The sequence below is a fragment of the Cyprinodon tularosa genome, unplaced genomic scaffold (assembly GCF_016077235.1).
Source record: "Cyprinodon tularosa strain WSP-4 unplaced genomic scaffold, ASM1607723v1 ctg241, whole genome shotgun sequence".
Classification (NCBI taxonomy): domain Eukaryota; kingdom Metazoa; phylum Chordata; class Actinopteri; order Cyprinodontiformes; family Cyprinodontidae; genus Cyprinodon; species Cyprinodon tularosa.
The window spans coordinates 175,136-195,523 of NW_024038899.1; the positions used below are offsets into that span (position 1 = coordinate 175,136).

Below are 20,388 nucleotides of genomic sequence, written 5' to 3' on the forward strand. Positions count from 1 at the left end.
CTCTTGCATGTTTCCTCTGTCCATAGCGTTCCTTGACAGTGTCGTTTCTAAGTCACCAATTTAGTGCTACTTGGTCCCAATGGAATTTCCCGTTGGGAACCTACTAGCACTAAGATGCTAACTGGTTAGCAAGATGCTTCGAACAAACCAGCAACAATCAAACTTGCTTGTGAACTTACAACAATGTCGCCCCCCTTCATAACGGACCAATCATATTCACTTTATTCACTCGTGTAAAGTCGTGCACCACTCGGGAGAATTCAGAAATACAAACATTGGAACAGCCGCTTCCCTACGACTTTAAGCATCTAAAATATTGTTTCTGTCATGATTTGAGGACATAAAGAAAAGCGCCATCTCCTGGTCAGACCCTGTAATTCAGTGAAAGGGAGGAGTCAGAGTAAAAGAATATGCACGCCGATGAGAAGGCCAGTGGCTTTGACAGGGAAGGGCCATTTTGAATGGCTGCTACTGTATTAAAGCATCTGAAAAATTGCTGCAGGAGAAAGAAGGTGCATTTATTACTAAATAATTCATAAAGAATCCCATTAATATGTAGGAACCCACAGTCTCATTACCTCCATTATACGTGTTAGCTTCATAGGAACCAATGCATCCATCTTTCTGTGTTTAACCCTGAATGAAGACGCCAAACTATTAACCCACGCCTTTTTTTCTTCCAGATCAAAGCGTTTGAGAAGATGGACCACCTGGCCCGAGCTCAGAGGCTTCTGGAGCTGCAGGAGGCAGAAAACGCTCGAGTCAGTAACGTGTGCATTTAGAGTTTTACCGGTGCTGCGGCTCGGCCGCCAAACATTCTACCCTGAACGGCTTCCTTAGCCGGCCTGTCAGGTTCTGGCTTTTCTCTCCCGCTGCTCCTCACTCTGACGTTTCTGGGTCTATTCTTCTCTCTGCCTAGTTGGAAATCGCCCAGAAGCATCCAGACATCTACGCCGTCCCTGTGAAGCTGCCAAAACCCAACCTGAACCGCCCTCAGCCAATCGGGTGAGAGCTTTCTCCGACTGAATCACACAAACGAGGACGATGGAGGCTAGACCTGATTGGTTTTTGTGTTCTCAGCTCCAACGCTGAGCCGCAGACGGCGTCCAGGCCTGCGTACTCAGAGACGAGAGGAGCGGAGGAGGAGGCGGAGTACCGCCGCCAGCTGAACGAGCAGACCAGGAAGGGCTACTACAACCCTCAGAAGTACAAGGACACGGAGCTGTGAGGCTCCAGCCGCGCCCATTTACCAGCTTCTGTCGCTCTCTGAACTCTTTATTTGCTCTAACATCTCCTGCCACCAGGTTGGGCTTCGCCGCCGCGTTTAAACTCTGAAAGCCGTTCGAGTCTCTGCTGAACACGGAGGGAACTTCCGTCCTGACCGACTCGTTTTCAGAAAGATGTTCTGGTGTAAATATTCACTCTGGCTCTCTGCCTTTTGTTTACTTGGAATATAATCAGGTGGAGCCTCATCTAGAGGCAAAGAGGAGACGTCCGACACGCCGTTTAGCTGCGAGGCTGAAAACCGAAGCAGAAACTCAGAACCGGACCAAAATCTGGAGGATTTTTTAAACCAATCAGGATGGTTCTCCTTTAACTGGTTAAACTGGGTTTGATGAATAGTTTTCCAGTTTTAATGAAGGTCGTTCAGAACCTGCAGGAAGCAGAATATGATCCAGTTACGGAGTTAAACTCTCTCCATTATTGTTCCCAACAAAAAAACACATTTTGTGAATATAAATAAAAAAAAAAAAAAAATTCAATCCAGAAATTAGGTAAGAAAAAAAACATTTTGATAAAAAAAACGTTTTTAAGTGCAACTTTGCTGTTTTTTTCTTTTTCAAATTATTGTTTCTTTAATTGAATTTCTTTTTATAGATTATTTGCATTTTATTTTACAGATTTTATATTTTCAGGTTTTTATAAATTGCTTTTTGTCTTTCTGAACTCTTTAGTTGTCCTAACTACTTTCAAAAAGAATCGAAAATATAAAATCTGTAAAAACTCAAAGGTTTATATAAACAAACAAAAATGAGAAAACAGCAAAGTTACTTTAAAGTCTTATTTCATTCAATTGTTTTTCCATTTACAAAATGTTTTGTTTTTTCTTGCAACATTAATGGAATGAAGCTCACTCCATATGGACTCGCTGCCTGATCTAAAAAACTACAGAATAAATCACAGCATGAAAAGTTTATTTCAGCTTTTAATTCTTTCTCCAGCATCAGAACAGACCAGAGATGTTTAGCAACCTAAAGAGATTAATAAACTAGGCCTTGTTAACCTCCCAGATAAACATAAAATCATCCATTTCTTTATAAATAAACATTAAAGGTACATGGAGCACAAGCTGAGAGCTCGAGAACGTGTAATAATCATAGAAAACAATCAACTAGAGATTCCAGGTGATTGAAAAATAAACAGAAGTTAACTGTTTGTCCAGACGAAGCAGTGACTATAGTTTTATGGAGGGAAAAACTTGAAAATATATGTTTAAAAAAAACAGAAAAAAAACTGCAGAATTTTTTTTTTAATCTAAGAAATTAGAAATTTCTCCCTGAAAAAACGACTTTAATTGAGGAAATAGTTTAAGTCTAATAGAGGCTTAGATTGTATGTTCCTTAATATTTACAGCTTCAAATAATCTTAGCAGAAAACTAAATGTAACATATATAAAATGGTTAAATCCGTTCAGAAAGCATCTTGGATCATTTGATCTTTTTTATTGAAGAGAAAATTGAGCAAAAGTGAATTAGTAACCAATTTTCTTCTGGTCTTTAAAGACGTTTAACTCCTGTTTTATAAACCTGTGAATTTGGATCCTGGTTCAAAGTTTAACTGCTGTGGAAAAAGCAAACATTTGTTTAGACTTTAAGTTCAGATTTGTTGCCGCCTCCTTCCGATCGAGTTTGGTTTGACTTTAAATGGCAAAGTTTAATCCCTGTAACAGAGTCACTGTAATACTAAAAATCAAACTTCATTTTTGCAGCTGGAACTTCTTTCTCTGTTTCTTGCAGTTGATTTAAAATCTCACTGTTTAGGTTGTAAAACATGAAATAATCTGAGATTAACGTTGTAAAGGAACTGATTCCCCCTTGTTTATTAATCTGCTGCTATCTGCAGTAAAACAAAGAAAACCTCCATGGAAATAAAATTGCAACATTTTTGCAGCTAGAAAATCGCATTTTTGGTGCAAGAAAAAACAGGAAGTGATTAAAAAAAGCAGCCAGAGTCCAAAGAAACTTCAGAGCTTCAGAAACTGATGAACTGTTGATCAAGGCCAGTTTTACGGAGCCCCTAAAGGGACATGGAGGGGAAAAAAAGAACTTTTGCGAGATCCCGCAATAGTTTTGCGAGATCTTGCAAAAATATTGCGAGATCTCGCAATTCTTTTGCAAGATCCCACAATATTTTTGCGAGGTCTCGCAAAACTATTGCGGGGTCTCGCAAACGTTTTTTTTTTGCGAGATCTCGCAATACTTTTGCGAGATCCCGCAATACTTTTGCGAGGTCTTGCAAAACTATCGCGGGGTCTCGCAAAAGTTTTTTTTTTTGTGAGATCTCGCAATACTTTTGCGGGATCTCGCATAAGTATTGCGAGATCTTGCAAAAGTTTATTTTTTTCGAGATCCCGCAATACTTTTGCGAGGTCTCGCAAAACTATCGCGGGGTCTTGCAAGTTTTTTTTTGCGAGATCTTGCAATACTTTTGCGAGATCCCGCAATACTATTGCGGGGTCTCGCAAAGGTTTTTTTTTGCGAGATTTCGCAATACTTTTGTGGGATCTCGCAAAAGTATTGCGAGATCTTGCAAAAGTTTATTTTTTTCGAGATCCCGCAATACTTTTGTGAGGTCTCGCAAAAGTTTATTTTTTGCGAAAGCTCGCAAAGTTTATTTTTTCCCTCCATGTCCCTTTAGGGGCTCCGTACATTTTAAAGGTAGAAAAAAAAAAATCTGGACGCCTGTAAAGAAATAAGGGATGACACAATACTTTTGTACAGAACTATTTATGTAATTTCCGCATATTTAAATGTAGAAGAGTAAATTTTATCCAGTGTTTCGTATCACAGTTCAACAGGAAACAAGCCCCTCCCCCCCCAGTTAATTTAAATGTTTGTGTTTTTCGGCTTTAGCCAAAGCTTCTCTGCTGCAGCCGCTTCATGCCGAGGCTTAATCCAGATTTCTAGAACAAAACCCAGATGCTCCCGTTTGCTCCTCGTTCGCCGCCGTCCAGCTTCCCGCCATTTTTACACGTCCGTCGGCACCTGGCGCCCGCTTCCTCTATCAACGTGCCTTGTTCCTGATTTTTCAGTCTGGATATAAAGAATCCAGAAGCACTCGGCTTGTTTTCCTGTTTAAAATCTAACAGAGAGCTGGAGAAAAGAAGCGGAGACGTCGTTCCTGCTGTTACGTTTTTATTTTATTTTTCAAAGTCTAACCTGGAGGGAAAGTTATTACATTGATTACTGATGAGCTGCTCTTTGGAACAAACACTGAACGAGAAATTAAAAAGGTGCAGCACAGTAAAGTTTGTCTTCTTGGCTGCCGTCAGCAGACAATCACCTTTTTATTACTGCTTATATTTTTATACTGAATATAAACCCACTATAATTAAAGTTTTTGTGCACAGGAGCGTCGGGGAATGTGGTGACAATCGTCTTTTTTTTTTTTTTTTTTGTGATTTCTGTTTTTGTAGTTTGTGATCTCCTGAGTGTTTCACTGCTCACTCTTGGAAAAGTTTAAATAAAGTTTTTTACACGTTCTTCAAAGTTTGTTTTTCCAAATTTTTTAACCAACTTTTAACACCTTTGCTGGACAAATGAAACGGGAGGTGGGATATGATGCTTGTAGTGGCGATTGTTTGTCAAACCAAACATCCAATAAAGTTCCAATAAGCCACTATAGGCACTGGGGTCACGTTTTCTTGACGCAGGCAAAAGAAGTTGAAGTCCAGACTTGTAGATGTTCAGTTGATTTATTTCCTATATTTTTGCAGCATTACAGAGTTCAAACATTCCTTGCTCTGTCACCTCTCTTGCGCTGGTAAAAACCCATAGGCCCCTAACCCAAATGCCTGCTGGTCCTTACCAGGCTCCTACAATTATAGGAAGTGGACCTCCCACATTTCTTCCTGTTTTACATAAAAGAAAAAATGATAAAACAACAAAAAATAAATACACAAAATTCAACAATGTACCTATAAAGTCTGTAAATAATACAAAAAATATATAAGTTTAGGAATTAACACGATTCAAATTAATAAAGAAATAAAGAATAAATAGCTCCAACAATGCTTTTAAAGGGTCGATCACTTGATTTCTATACATGAAAAGTTATGCAACTGTAAAATATTTTAGTTGTTTCTTTTATTGATATATTAAAAAGAACAAGTAAAAGCTGTTTTATTTGTATTTTTAGGAAGGTTACAGGCTCCAAAAAAGTATTAAGTCATGTTTCTCTTCCTGTGACTAACTGGATGTGCTCTCTTCATCTTCTGAAATGGGAGCTGGCTCAGAGTTAATCTGCCTGGCTGTGTTTCCTGGACGGGGCCGCCTTTTACAGCTGCTTTTTGTATCTCTGCTTCTGTCTCCTTGACCCCCAGTCGGCCTCAGCAGATGGCCGTTCACACTGAGCCTGGTTCTGCTGGAGGTTTCTTCCTGTTAAAAGGGAGATTTTCCTCTCCACTGTCGCTACAAGCATGCTTAGTGTGAGGGATTGCCTTCTAGTCAATGAGTCGATGCAATAAACTGGTTTTCCTTAGATAGAAAACTTTGAATCAATCTGACTGGATGATCTGGTGAACTGTAAATCGCCTTGAGATGACGTGTTGTGAATTGGCGCTATAGAAATAAACTGAATTGAATTTATTTTCCCTCCATCTGTTACTCTGTGTGTGGGGGAGGGGTGGAGGGGTTACCTGGAGAAAACTCACTTCCACAGGGAGACCATGCAGACTTCATGGCGAAGAGCCGAAGCCAGGATTGGAACCAAAGACCTTCTCGGTGCTACTGACCACTGCGCTTCATGCGATCCAGTTAGCAGAGCCGCTAACAGAGTAAACGCCACAGGTTAGAGCTCTGTGGTTTTAATAAAACATCTGTTTTATGATCATATTTTTAAGAAACATTTCCCCAAAGACGACCTAGTTCCTGTGTCATCTGGAAGCAGTTTTTTATTTTGAAAATATGGTTTAGCATCCAGTGATTGTTGAAGCTGGAGCATTTCTCTGTTAAAAAAAAAAAAAAAAAAAAAGGCTTTTAATTGGGTCTCTAGTTTTATTCTGAAATTTCCTTTTATCTTCATTAGCTGTAAACTGTGATAACAGGTTTTCTTTAGTTTTTTTTATGTTTTGATGGGTTAATTCATCTAAAGTCAATGATCTGTTAATTTCCTTTAACCAGATGAAACCTCGCTGAGATCGAGATCTCGTTTAAGGAGAACATTTTTGGGTTTGAGTGTCTTTTAAAACTTACTAAAAGATACTGAATTCATAAATATTTCTTTTTTTAAACTTGTTTGCAAAAACAAGTGATTCTAGCTGATGGAAGAGGGTAAAATATTTCTTATTTACTGAATTGTTCTGAAGTAAAGCAGAGGATAACCTTTTTCTGGAGTAGCATTCAGGACTGCTTTCACTTTGAAATAATTGTTAAAAAGTTCAATATTCTTGGTTCTTTCATTTTAGAAAGTTACATTTAAGCTTGCCTTGTTTTTCTGATCAACAGCTTCTAGATGGTGACTTAAAATTAGATGCAAAGCAAGAAATCAGTAACGTACTTTTCTCTTAATTTGAGCAGGATGAATAAGATCTGAATTAATATTTCCACTCTTCTAAGTAAGACGATTCGATTTTTACTCTTGAAATGTTTTTCTTTTAAAACTAATTTTATCCCATTAGCTCAACTCCTTATCTTCGCACCTATTTCAATATAAAATTTCATGGATTTCATATTTTTTGTGGAACCTTTTAAAGTACAGTTTGAAAACTCTAAAAGGATTGAGAATTTAAAGGAATTTTTATTTTACTGAAAATATGATTTTTGACACAAATATACCTCCGTAGATTTTGGTGGAGAGTTTATAGTTTTACTTTCTGCTCAATAGAAAAAGGAAAAAAAAACAGAAATCACAGCCTTTTCACATATTTATTCTTTAGATTCGTACATGCATTCCTCTCCCTTCACCTTCTCACTGCAAAAGTCCTCTTAGCTTTATAATATAGGTCCATCATGATTGAAATACATTCAGATATTACAGCTATTCAACCAGATCTAATATTGTCTCTGCAACCTAAATATACACAAGAGAAAAAAAAACACAAATTATCTTTGGTCGAACCTAAAATGTCACAAACACTCTGCCTATAGTGAGACGATTTGCCTTCTGCTGCCACACCGGAGATGTGCACCATTTACACGGCCGTCAGCTCCACAGATTAAGGCAAGTAGAGTGATATCAACCAGGATGGGGGAGGGGTTTAAAGTAACGGGGGGGGCAGTTTTAAAAGGACCAACACGGTGATCTGATTAGATGTAGACGGGTTGTTCCTGCGCTGTCAGCAGGCGATACATAGCGGCAGGCATCGTCTTCATGTGGATCTGGAAGAAAAGGAAAGAAATAAGCTGAACCTAGTTGCCAGTTTAAAAAGTAAAATGTCGTCTAAATCCCTGATGATGATTTATTCTGGTAATTTGGAGCAAAGCAAGGAGAATTTCACCATCTGCTGTTAAACCCAAGAGCTGATTAAGCAAATTATTAATCCTAAGACTGCAACTCACCATTATTTTGCTAATCGATTAATCTGTTGATTAATTTTATGAATAATTGATCAATAATAGCCAAAGGTTCCTTAAAAATGAATAATTTAAGAGGAATTAAACCAGTTCAAACTAATTTTTTTCTACTTGAGAGGTTCTACACTGGAAATACAATCTAGAAATAAGTAAAAATGTTTTAAATTAATGTATTTACCCTTAATTTCAGTAGGTAAATGAGATAGTTTACTCTTATAATAAGATAATTATATAATATGTACTTGAAATAAGAGAATGGATTTGTGTTTTCTTATTTTAAGTATAAATGGTCTTGTTCTATTGGCAAAATGTTTCTTTTACCTCCTCAATCCAAGAACAAATGCACTTATTTTAAGAAAAAAAATAACTTCTCTAGATTTTGATTTTTTACAGTGTAGAATGAGCATATTGAAAAATGGAAAAAGTTTTAACTTAAAAGCAAAATATTTATATATATTTTTACACTGATCTGTCAGCTAAAGGCATGTTTAAGAGTCTCTATACTTCAGTTAATGATAAGTTAAATAATTAATCGGATTGTTTCACCCCTAATTAATACAGAATAGACCAGAAGATGAAAAACTTTTCCTTAAGATTTTATTGCTGAACGTCTGAGCTGAGTCAGTTGTCTTTAAATTGATCCAATATTCTAAGTTTATACTTTTTACCCTTTTAATTCAGATTTTTTTTCCTCCTTTTAAGGATGGTTGTTTTATTTTTAATGAATGAAATAAAGGTTAAAGTTGACTCATGACTTCAACTGTTTACTATACAAACATTTCTATAAAATCAATTAACCATGGGAGTAAAAACGGCATCAACAACCGTATTTGTTCGTTTCGTCTATTTTCAAGTGAAGCTTTAATATCTTTAAACACCTTATCAATCATGTTTGGTTTAATTTTTGCGGAGGATCAAAGACCCAAACTTTTTTTAGGAGGGTAAAAGGCATTAATTAACCAATTTAAATCATTTTCTCTGGGAAAAAAATGATAATTATCCCTCCATCTCCTTACTGTGTGTTTATGGGGGAGGGGAAGCTGGGTTACCTTAAGAAAATGTTGAAAATATTTTTTACTTTTTAAACTCTTATGAAAGGAAAGGTTTCTAAAAGTTATATTCCAGCGTTAAATGTTTATTTTTTTCATATTATGACACTTTTGTTTAAAAAAACGCATCTTTAAACCATCAAGATTAATATTTGCAAAGTTGTTTAGAATTATTTATATAAAATTTAAAGTAAGAATCAATTTATCGAATAAAAATACATTTTCCCCAGTTTTTTTCCAGAGTAAAATGTTTTTATATTAAGGTAATAATATGTTACCTTCCACTGTTAGCTTAATAGTTACCCATTGAGGTGGATTAAATCCAAGACAGCTTTCCATACCTAAAGGCAAGTCATGTTTCTGAAGATGGGATGATGGGTTCAAAGCAATAAATTCAAAAATGGATCATTTCTATGGTGCCCTGCTTGTGTTTTCACATTTCCCTCACCCTGCACACGCAGCTGCAACAAAGACAAATGTTCATCATTTCTAGATGTGACCGTTTTCACGTAATCTCTGAGTCTGAACAGGTCCTCTCATAAGAACTGGACAGAAAACTGGGCCAAAAAGGGATTTAAAGGCCGATAAATTCCCACTACAGTGAAGCAAAAAGGATGATGAAAGGTTGGAGGAAACCGCATCATTTAATAAAAAGAATAACTGGTTTCCATTAGATCTCCGCTCTAATCAGCAGCGCCAGAGGAATTCTGCTCCTTTAAAGGAGGATGGGATCCTTCTGAAGCACCAGATAATTAAATCCTCATTCCTCAATTAGTCGACTTTAAGCATTTTTTTTCTTGCGCTTTAATCCCCGTCTGTTGCCTTAATTATCGATTGTTCCAGAGGAGGAGATGATATGAAATGTGCATTAAAGCTTCAGACTAGTTCAGGTTATTCTGTTCTCACCTCTCCCATGGCGTTGGACAGGATCTGTACGATCTTCTCGTGAGGAGTGGCCACCACGCTCTGGCCGTTGATCTCTATGATGCGGTGTCCGACCCGGACGCCGCCGCGCTCGGCGATGCCGCCTCGCATCAGGCTGCAGATCTGCACAGTAAAAAAAACAAAATAATCAGCTGAACTCCAAATCATCAGGGACCAGAGATCTGGGATCAAACTAAGGATTAAACATGACGGATGCTTAAGTTATTGATGCAGAATTTGAAAGTAGGCTACGGCTGCACTGGAAAAAAACTAAATCTAGGTAAGTAATTTCTTCTTAAAATTAGTTCATTTGTTCTTGAATTGAGGAGATAAAAGAGACATTTTGCCAATGAAACAAGACAATTTATATTTAAAATAAGAAAATACAATTCCATTGTCTTATTTCAAGTGCATATTATCTAAGTATCTTATTTAAAGAGTAAAAATACTCATTCCATTGGCAAATCATCTTATTTATCTACTAAAATTAAGGGTAAATACACTTAATTTAAGACATTTTTACTCATTTTTAGATTGTTTTTGCAGTGTGCTATGAACTTTGAAAACCTTTTGTTTCCATAGAAACTAACCGCTGGTCCTGGACTCAGGTGTTCAGCTGTCCCCTTTTCTGATGAAATCAAATAACATTTGTTACCTTATAACTTTATAGAAAGTACCCTCATTTTTTCTTGAATTGCATATTATCTAATTATCTTAATACTAAGAGTGAAAATACTCATCCCATTGGCAAACTATCTCATTTACCTACTCAAAATAAGGGTAAATCAACTCAATTTAAGACATTTTTTACTTATTTCTAGATCATTTTTCACAAAGATCTAAGATATTCCTACTAACAACCCTGAAAACTCAGTTTTTTTATTTTCCCATAAAAGAAAAAGACTTTTCTGTGTTTTGTTGCGTCTCTTCTGAGGTTCAAAGATAGATCGGAGCTGTTCCTGCTTTACCGAGTAAATCTCCCTGTTTTTTTGTTGTTTCTCAGTAGAAGGTACCCCTGGTTTAGAGCTTCTGTGTTTTTCCTTGCATCCCGTTTCTGCTGAATCGCTTTTCCGGTTTCTTTACTTACGATCCCGTTCTGGACGCTGAAGCCGAGCTGATATCGGAGGTCCGGCCGTCGGATGAGCACCATGGTAACTGGAGGACACCTGACGATGTTCATCTTGATCCTGGACTGTGACTTCAGACCCTGAGGAAAACAAAATCCAGAGTTGTTTATCCTTGCAAAAGACAAACGCAGAGAGGATCTGCGCCTGCAGGCTGCAGAAATGCCTCTAGATCAAACTTAAAAGAGGAGCCAGTCTTTTTTTTTCTTTTTCTGTTGGGGCGCAGGAATCATAAAATACCAACGCAAAAAAATGTTAAAAAGGAAACTACCATCCTAATTTAATAAGGAAGAAGCTTAAAGCTGACTAGAATATCTGAGCAGCTGTTAAAGTTAATTATAAAGGGAAATCAGTTGGGGTGACAGGCGAGTGCGACAGTGGGGGGGCGGGGCTTACCTTGATGATGCTCTGACAGGTGCTGAGAGGTAAACCCACCAGGCTCGTCCCGTTTACGGTCATGATTTGATCCCCGATGTTGAGCCTGCCGGACTTCTCTGCCGGGCCGCCGTGCATCAGGCTGGCGATGATGACGGTGGGGAGGATGGACCCCCATCCTGACTCCACGATCACCACCCCCAGGATCTCACCTTTCTGCTTCTCAATGTAAACCTGCAGGTAAACAAGAGGAAGCAAACGTCACGAGATGTTTTCCTTGTTGCTGCAGGTCAGAGTTTGTAAGATTCTCCTTCCCACTGAGAACAGGAAGGTTGTTTATGACGCTGTGTCTCCAAACCAGAGGGCCAGAAATGACACTGAACACATGCATTGAAAGCTGGTTACACCCTTATCATAAAAAAAATGTGATGACTAATGTTTTATGTAAAATAAAAAGTAAAATATTCTTATGATTTAAAGGAATAGTACACCCAAAACATGATTAGCCTTCATTTTCTACTCACCCCCATGCTGAACAACACTCTGGAGTACTTTTTTGATATCTCAAATGCATCTGGAGATCTGGGAAGCTTCTTGCTGTCTGCTGACATTCAAATAATGGAGGTCTATGGTGCCCGAGGCAGAAAGGTCCATAAAAGTCCACAAAGTCCTGAAAGCGCGCGCCTGCGCGTTTCACAACGCTACGGAAGCCGGCAGACCAAACCAGATGAAAGTGCGCATTCAGCGTCTGCTCTGCCGATAATGCAAGCGTAGAAGAAGAAATGTGCTGTTTACCTGTGCAAAGAAAGAAACAACGAAAGAAAAATGTCTGAGGACTTCAGTGTTGAGGAAGAGCATGAGTTCTTTGCCGAGCTGAATGCGCTGGTTTGGTCTGCAGGCTTCCGTAGCGTCGAGATCGCGCATGTGCGCGCTTTCAGGAAATCCTATACACTACTGTTTATGCTCTAAAAACATTCTAAATGACTTCGTTTCGAGTAAATTCTGGATGCTACCCACTCAGGACACTTGGAATACATTGGACGAGCAGTATGGAGGAATATTGACACGTTTTTTGTGGACTTTTATGGACCTTTCTGCCTCGGGCGCCATAGACCTCCATTATTTGAATGTCAGCAGACAGCAAGAAGCTTCCCAGATCTCCAGATGCATTTGAGATATCAAAAAAGTACTCCAGAGTGTTGTTCAGCGTGGGGGTGAGTAGAAAATGAAGGCTAATCATGTTTTGGGTGTACTATTCCTTTAAGCAGGAACGGGATTAAATGAATACATTTAGCTCCCCCTGCTGGCTGGCTTACGTCTCTGCAGTTCTCGGATTTGGAGAAGTGGATGAGGTCGTCGTTGTACATGTCCTGAGTGTTGAGCAGGTCGCTGTACTCCCTCTGGCTCAGGTCCTCGGGGTCGATGCCGTTGGCCCGGAGGAACTCCTGGTACGCCACGCTGAAGGACTGCCCGATGGACTGGGCGATGAGCTGGGCCTGGAGGGCGGACATCACATCACATCACTGACGGAAACCTCAAGGATCTAAAAAGGTTCATTAATCCAACAGCATCCCTCTGAATCCAGAGGTGTAGCTTCTAATAAATTTCCATCAACAGTCTTGATTCGGTTTAGAAGGCTTGAACAGATCAAACGTGCTGACTTCCTCTCTTTTCTGGGATTTCTACAGCTCCGTTTTTATTTGTGACATCTTTTAACATTTCCTTGTGATGCTTATATTGTATGTTATATGTTCTTTCTTATGTATTTGCCTGCCTAGGTACAACGGATGAAAACTAGCTTTGTAGCTATAATCCGGCATATTTACATTTGTTTTTATACTGATGTTCATTAATGTGCTTTGTCCCCATTCAAATAAATAAATAAATAAATCTTCTACAAGGTTCCCTCACAAAAACTTTATTATATAAGAAATAAAATGACACCTTTACTGGCTTTAACGCTCTTAGGATCATTGTCTGCCATAGTTGTTGTTTTTCTACTTGCTGCCATGTAGGAAGAAGCAGAAGATGAATGCCAACAGGTCGTCCAGTCATGGGTGGCACTTGAAAATGTCAGACATGCATCGGATTCAGGACCTCACAGCCAAATATCCTGGTTAGCAATGGAAAAAAACTGATCCGTGTTGTTCACACTGGAAAAAATCTAAATCTAGACGAGTCATTTTTTTCTTAAAATAAGTGCATTTGCCCTTGGATTAAGGGAGTAAAAGAGACATCTTGCCAATGGAACGAGGCAATTTACACTTAGAATAAGAAAACAGAATAGCATTGTTTAATTTCAAGTGCATATTATCTAATTATCTTATTTATCAGAGTAGAAATACTCATTCTGTTGGCAAACTATCTCATTTACCTACTCAAATTAAGGGGAAATACACTTAATTTAAGACGTTTTTACTTATTTCTAGATCGTTTTTGCAGTGCAGACTGTCATGAAAAGATCAGGCACAGTTCGGGAAATGGGCAAGAATAAAATGGATTGGGTGACTTCAGGCTGCTGATTTCCAGACTAAAACTTTACCTAAAACAGTCAGAAATACTTAACTATATTTTTACTAATATAATTTAGTGCTTGAAATGCTCTAAACTTCCATATAAATGCGTATTTGCACCATGTTTTTTAATCAATGCTGCACTTTATGAAATGAAAACGTTCATTTTGCTGCTAAGCTGCTGCTTATTCACTGTATGAAAGCTGAACAAAACAAAATTTCATTATGCATACACTCTGTCTATACAAATTACAATAAAAGTCTATTTAACGTTTTCATAATTAGACTATAGAATCTAATAACAGCTTTAAAATGTTTCCACTGTGTGAAGAAGAAGAAGAAAATTTGCAGTTTTAATCCCTCAGCAATGACCTGCTGTCTTATTAAAGAAACAGCGTTTCCCTTTTATTTTTCAATTAAACATCAATAGCTTTCCACCAATTAAATGAAATATGGCGCACTATTTCGTTTCACTATTACCACCCACTGAACGCGATGATCGACTGTCTGCATAGTGACTGATCAGTTGAACCTGCCTGTATTAATGACATCAGGCGAAGCGGCGTTTTGGTGAAAACCAGTATTGACGTTTTGGGATTAAATTGAGTCAGAAATGGGCGTCCACATCTGGCAATTCTGAGCAAGTTTTATGAAATAAATCAAAAAATTGCAGTCCTTCTGATTCACTTTGTTTTTCCATATAAAATAGCTATTTCAGGAAATTACAAAAAAAGTGTTTAATGCAGCAACATTTATTCCAGCTGTGTTCAGACTAAGACCAACTGTCTTTAAACCTCATTTATTATAAAACGAATATAAAATTCAAAAATTGGCAAAAGAATGTAAAAGCTTTTATTGAGTTTATAAAGAATCTGCAAGTTGCACGGAGTCAAAGTTCTACCACTCTAAGCTTTTCAGATATTAAATGTTAGCAAATTTGAAGTAAAAAATGAGGTAGAGCGACGGTAGCTGTTAAATTATGATACAAAACTGGTTTAGTTCTTTGAAACGTTGTTTTATTGAGTCATTATGTTTATAATGTACTTCCTGCTTTTTGTGTCTCTGCTTCTGTCTCCTTGAACCCCAGTGGGCCTCAGCAGATGGCCGCTCACACTGATCCTGGTTCTTCTGGAGGTTTCTTCCTGTTAAAAGGGAGTTTTTCCTCTCCACTGTCGCTACAAGCATGCTTAGTGTGAGGGATTGTCTTCTAGTCAATGAGTCGATGCAATCAACTGGTTTTCCTTACAGAGAAAACTTTGAATCAATCTGACTAAATGATCTGGTGAACTGTAAAATACTTTGAGAATTACGTGTGTTGTGTTTTGGCGCTATAGAAATAGACTGAATAGAAGTGAATGAAGGCCTTTCAATATCCAATAACTCACATCCTCAGACTCAAAGACGTGGCAGATCATCCTGTACATCCTCCTGTCGTCGTGGTTCATGCTGCTCTGCTCTGATGCGTGGTCCAGGTTTTCCTGAGCGCTGCGGGACCTCACCATCTTCCCCCTCGCCATCAGGACCACCATGTTGCCGATGTCAGCGATGTAAGAGATGGTCCTCAATGGAAGGTCCATTAAAGCCTCCTGATGGGCAGAAATCACAGCAGATGAGAGGTAGGGAAGGCGATACCGTTGACGTAAAACCAGCGGTGCTCCGCCTGGACCCTGGAGGGGCTAACATTCAGCATTTATGGCTTTATTAATTCAGGATTTATCATCCTAGTCTACTTTGATTTAATCAGGGTTATTAGACTTTTTTTTTTTACTTATTCAGTTGTTTGAATTTGTTTTTGGAGATGGTTTGATGTTATTATTATTTTTTGTTAATAATGCTTCATTCCAGTTCTAGGTTTTTTTTTATACTTTGGTTAATTGTCAGACATAAGATTCACAATGGTCACCGTATTGTTTTTGCGATGATATTCATATATTTACTTAAGACTTCATACTAGATACCACTTTTAAAAATAATAAAAATGGTTCAGTTACAGCTGAAATAAACATTTTTATCTGGAAAACAAAACCTGCTTCTCACTGAGTGGGCGAAACAGCAGATCCATGAGCATCTTCCCTGTCCTGAGTAAACTGATGGAGGGACTAATGTGTAAACAAACTCAGAATTACTTTGAAATTAATGATCCTTATTCTGACATTCAGCATGCCTATAAAGAGGAACATTCAACCAGTACAGTTCTTACAGATGACTGGATACGCAGAATTGATAGTAAACATTCTGTAGGAATTGAATTTGTGGACTTTTAGTGCGGCTCTTGCTCTTGTTGATCATTTACTGATACTTGAGAAGGTATCTGCATATGGATTCAAAGGTCATGCATTACATTTCATGAATAGTTATTTGATTAACAGAAAAAAAATGTGCTACTTTCAATGGTTCATTTTCACTGAAACGCTTGTGTGTGGAATTCCACAAGGCAGCTGTCTTGGTCCCTTGCTTTACAGTGTTTGTGAATGACTCCCAAAAAAAAAAAAAAAATCCACTGGACTTTGTTTCCAAGTTTGAAGACGTTTCGCTTCCCATCCAGGAAGCTTTTTCAATTCAAATCAGTTTTTGTTCATTTTATTGAATAAGCCTTCTTCCACCTGTAATACGAGTTTAACCGAAGCTGTTGATCTTTATACCCTACTGCAAACGGATTAGAATATGCTTGAAAATGTTACATATGTTTAATCAACCTAAAGACTTCAAAATATAGATGGACAACGAAAGGTTGCTAGTTTTGTTTTCTGTTAATTCAGAATAACAGCAATGAATAATCTAGTAAAACACAATATAACATAAACCCCTTCACAGCCTGGTCACCAGGAAGCAAACTTAACTATTGCCATGCTGTTTGTTTGAGGTGAGACAAGTTTTTTATATAACACAATTCAGTATAAATACAATTCAAAGTACAAAGATAAACACATTTTTTATTTTTTTATTGAACCTTTATTTTACCAGAAAGTCCCTTGAGATAAAATCTCTTTTTCGAGGGAGACCTGTTCTTTATATACGGTAGATGTTATAAAGAACACAATTTTTTTAAACACATGCTAATCAATAAGAACCGGCATTAAAGTCGTAGGGAAGCGGCCGTTCCAACCGTCGCATTTCTGAATTCTCCTGAGTGATGCACGACTTTACACAGGTGAATATAGTGAATGTGATTGGTCCGTTATCAAGGGGGCGGGATTGTCGTGGCGGAAGGTTCGCAAGCAAGTTTGATAGTGGCCGTTTTCTCGGAAGCATCTTGCTAACCAGTTAGCGACTTAGTGCTACTTGGTCCCAATGGGAAATTCCATTGGGACCAAGTAGCACTAAATTGGTGACTTAGAAACGACACTGTCAAGGAACGCTATGGACAGAGGAAACATGCAAGAGGAGGAGAGTTTAGTGTCGGAGGTCGTGGATGAGTCTCCTCCGTCATCCATTTTTTATTTAGAGGAGGAAAGCGGGGACAAAGATGTTGTGGAAGAGGACGCCAGGGCGGCAGAAGCTTGGTTTGGTGTAGAAGGCTTCCAGCCGTACATGTTTGAGCCCTTGCCTCGCAACGCTGCCAGTTCTGTTAGCTCTACGCCTGCTGAAGACACAGACGTCCATCCCCGTGAACACTGGGACGGAACTCAATGGGAAAGGAAATGATTCTATATTATTATCGTATATTAGCTGTGACATATGAATCAAGAAGCTATGACCGAATAAATTTGATTGACAGATGACCATTGATATATGATTGGCCGAATTTAGGTGTTCAGGCTGACGTAGAACTAACTGGCCTGCATACGATAAGGAAAATAAAAGACAGATTTTAAGACAGAATTTTGGGACAATATTGTCTGATAAAGAATACATTTATATACATGTTTAAGCCAGAATGATTTGACATTTAAATATGATTCCCATACGACTTTAAAATGTCAAATTGCTGCCATTCCAATTGTTAGAACTAACAGATCTAAGTTCGACCACCAAAGGGCTGTGGACCGTTTCAGAGCCACTGAAGGCGGCAGTACTCCGCCTTGTTTCCTTCTTGAAATAAACACCCGTAGCAATGCTCTTGTCTGATTTTCTGCTCTATGTCTGTAGCCTTTCCATCACTCTACGACCTGAAATCTGCAGTTTAACCCGGAGGAGCCTTTTTTACCTGCGTGTCTGCATTGAGGACTTTGATTCTCTGTGTGGACATGAACAGGTCAACCTCAGCAGTGGACGGAGTCTCACTGTCTGGACTCTGCAGACACACGAGGGTAAAGAAAAGAGGTGGAAGTGGGGTGTCAATCGAAATAAAAGCAGACAGGAGCTTCTGGTTATAGACCTACCTCAAATTACTCATCAGAAGAGTCCTTATTGGCATAAATGCAAAAAAACAAAATGACTCACCTTCTTCCTGTTCTTCGCCTGTTTCTGAGCCGCCTGCAGGGATCAGAAAGCAAAAAACATCCTCAGAAAAAGATGGAATAATAGTTTCAGGTCAAAGAGACAAATGAAAAAACGCAGTCCCCCAATCCTCTGCAGACTGTCTCGATTCCAAATGCCAAATAATTCTCGGTGTCCTCCCGTATGTGGGAGGTCAGCGATGTTGTAGTCTGAAAATGTTTGACAGCAGCAGGACGCCGGCGGCCTCTGTGGCCGACATCGTCAGAGGTTTTCTGTGCATCAGTGTGACACAAAGCAGCCTGGAGATAGAAAGAGACCGCATGTGTGATGCTGTCGTCTCACCACGGCCAGCAGAGTCAGGAGGTGCCAAAATTAACCCAGAAATCTCTGCAGTTAATCAGCAGAAACATTGAAAAGGATTGGATTTTTAAAACAAGAATTAGTAGCAAATGTTTAACATCAATTTGGGTTTTCTCTAATCGATACCTGGATTATGTTAGGACACCTGTCTGTGTGGTTTGTGTGTGTTTGTCTCCCTTCCTCCACCAGGCGGCGCCTGGCCCTGGTCCGCCTCCTCACACACCTGCTGAGGGTTACCTCATTAACGGAGTGCTCTTAAGCTGCTGACTGCCACTACCTCGACGCCAGAGTGTTTGCCAGTTTTGGGTACTCTAGCCAAGCTGAGTTTTGCTGAGTCAAGCTGAGCTTTTGTCAACCTGAGTCTTAACCTTGTTTTTTGTCTTTGCCTCTCGGCAGGAAGTCATTCTGCAAACTGCATTTTTAGACCTTCTCTCCCTGGAAGGATCATCTGAGCTTCAAACTGAGCTGGGGATTCAAACTTGAAGTTTGGATCGACCTTTCCCCAAGGGATTGTTTGAGCTTCACACTGAGTAAGGGATTCATCTCCACAACAACCCGTTTAAGTACTGCAGGAAATCTAAGTGGCAGTCAGCTTCTCCGTTCACCTTTAAACAACCGCATTCTGGGTAAACCCTGTCCGCCCTCCATCGAAAGAGACAAACACTGGAACACCCCCACACCGACTGGAGTCATAGAGTAAACCATTTTCTGGAAACATGAGTCTGCAATCTATTTCTCCTCTTCAAGTTAGAGAATCAATTTTCCCACTTAACCTGAACTACCCGCAGTGTCTTCCTCTCACTTTTCAGTTCGGTTTAGCAGTGTTCAGAGCAACACAAGCAACACTGGAATCTCCACAAGCTTCTCAATAAACCTGTAAAACTTTCCCCTGGTCTCTCTGGATTGGTATTCTGCATGTGGGTCCGAGCTCTTGATAAAATCATGACAGATTATACACCAAGGTTCAGATGTATACAATGTTAATATACAATATTTGGTTCTAGGTCCCTTAACAGGTTGCACCTTGACCATCGATCATAGTTCTGTTTGGGTTTTTCTTCATGGCTGAATTAATCCAGCTTATTTCAATCAATTAGTTTCATGATGTTGATCAGTTTCCAGCTGAGAATCGTGGTCATTGTAGAGCAAAAAAAAAGATTATTTTCCACAAAGGAATACATTTTCCACCCAAAAAAAATGGTCTCATAATATTAAATCGTTATCAAAATGCAAATGCAAAAAATTTACCGACTTTCCTTAATGGGTCCTTGGCTGGTCCCCTACAATTCCTTTTTAAACATCAATCTTTGTACTAAAATATTGTTTTTGTCATGATTTGTGGACATTAGGATCTAAAGAGAAGCGCCATCTCCTGGTCGGACCCTGTAACTCAGTGAAAGGGTGGAGTCAGGGTAAAATAATATGCAGGGGGGTCACTCCAGTGGCTGGGAGTTGGAGGGAAGTTCGGCTGCCATTCCGCTGGCGTTTGACTGGGAAGGGCCATTTTGAATGGCTGCTACTGGACACGCATGTGTTTTGAATAAAACTGCTTGTATCAGTATTTTTTTTACATATCTGCACTTTTGGCAGAATTCTGACTTCATATTAATAATAACATTTTCTCTGACATTGCAACAGCAAACATTTGCATTCCATATAACCATGTCTCTTCAGATTTGATAGTTCTCTACAGCTGGCAACGCTCTTCCAAGAAATAACCCAGGCTTACTGCACAGTCTGCAAAACGAGCACAATCTGCGGAGGGAGCACAGGGGAATGCTAATGGAGGAGCTGCTTATAGAGATTCACAGAAAAAAAAAAAAACATATAAAAGTCTTCCTATTATTGACTTTCTCCACTCTGTCCTCCA

General features: G+C 38.9%; 2 protein-coding genes across 9 annotated transcripts in view; one reads left to right on the forward strand and one right to left on the reverse strand.

Annotated features, from left to right (window-relative positions):
• tjp2a (tight junction protein 2a (zona occludens 2)) overlaps nt 1–2,490 on the forward strand; it is a 75,754-nt gene extending 73,264 nt beyond the window's left edge. For 7 of the 8 annotated variants that reach the window (XM_038287613.1, XM_038287606.1, XM_038287609.1 and 4 more), the window contains 3 exons: nt 684–761; nt 920–1,005; nt 1,081–2,490. In XM_038287613.1, coding sequence (XP_038143541.1) covers nt 684–761; nt 920–1,005; nt 1,081–1,228 — 312 coding nt within the window. In that variant the 3' untranslated portion in view covers nt 1,229–2,490. Of the gene's footprint in view, nt 1–683; nt 762–919; nt 1,006–1,080 lie in introns of those variants that run through there. The other variant, XR_005281021.1, reaches the window with a different exon arrangement.
• Nucleotides 2,491–7,126: 4,636 nt separating this feature from the next.
• The window catches only part of apba1b (amyloid beta (A4) precursor protein-binding, family A, member 1b), a 42,524-nt gene continuing 29,262 nt past the window's right edge, over nt 7,127–20,388 (reverse strand). Inside the window, exons 6-13 of the mRNA XM_038287621.1 lie at nt 18,162–18,194; nt 17,926–18,012; nt 15,164–15,364; nt 12,582–12,761; nt 11,287–11,499; nt 10,854–10,973; nt 9,749–9,889; nt 7,127–7,598 (exon numbers count right to left, since the gene is read on the reverse strand). Of these exons, the coding sequence (XP_038143549.1) occupies nt 7,527–7,598; nt 9,749–9,889; nt 10,854–10,973; nt 11,287–11,499; nt 12,582–12,761; nt 15,164–15,364; nt 17,926–18,012; nt 18,162–18,194 (1,047 nt within the window). The 3' untranslated portion in view covers nt 7,127–7,526. The remainder of the gene's footprint in view (nt 7,599–9,748; nt 9,890–10,853; nt 10,974–11,286; nt 11,500–12,581; nt 12,762–15,163; nt 15,365–17,925; nt 18,013–18,161; nt 18,195–20,388) is intronic.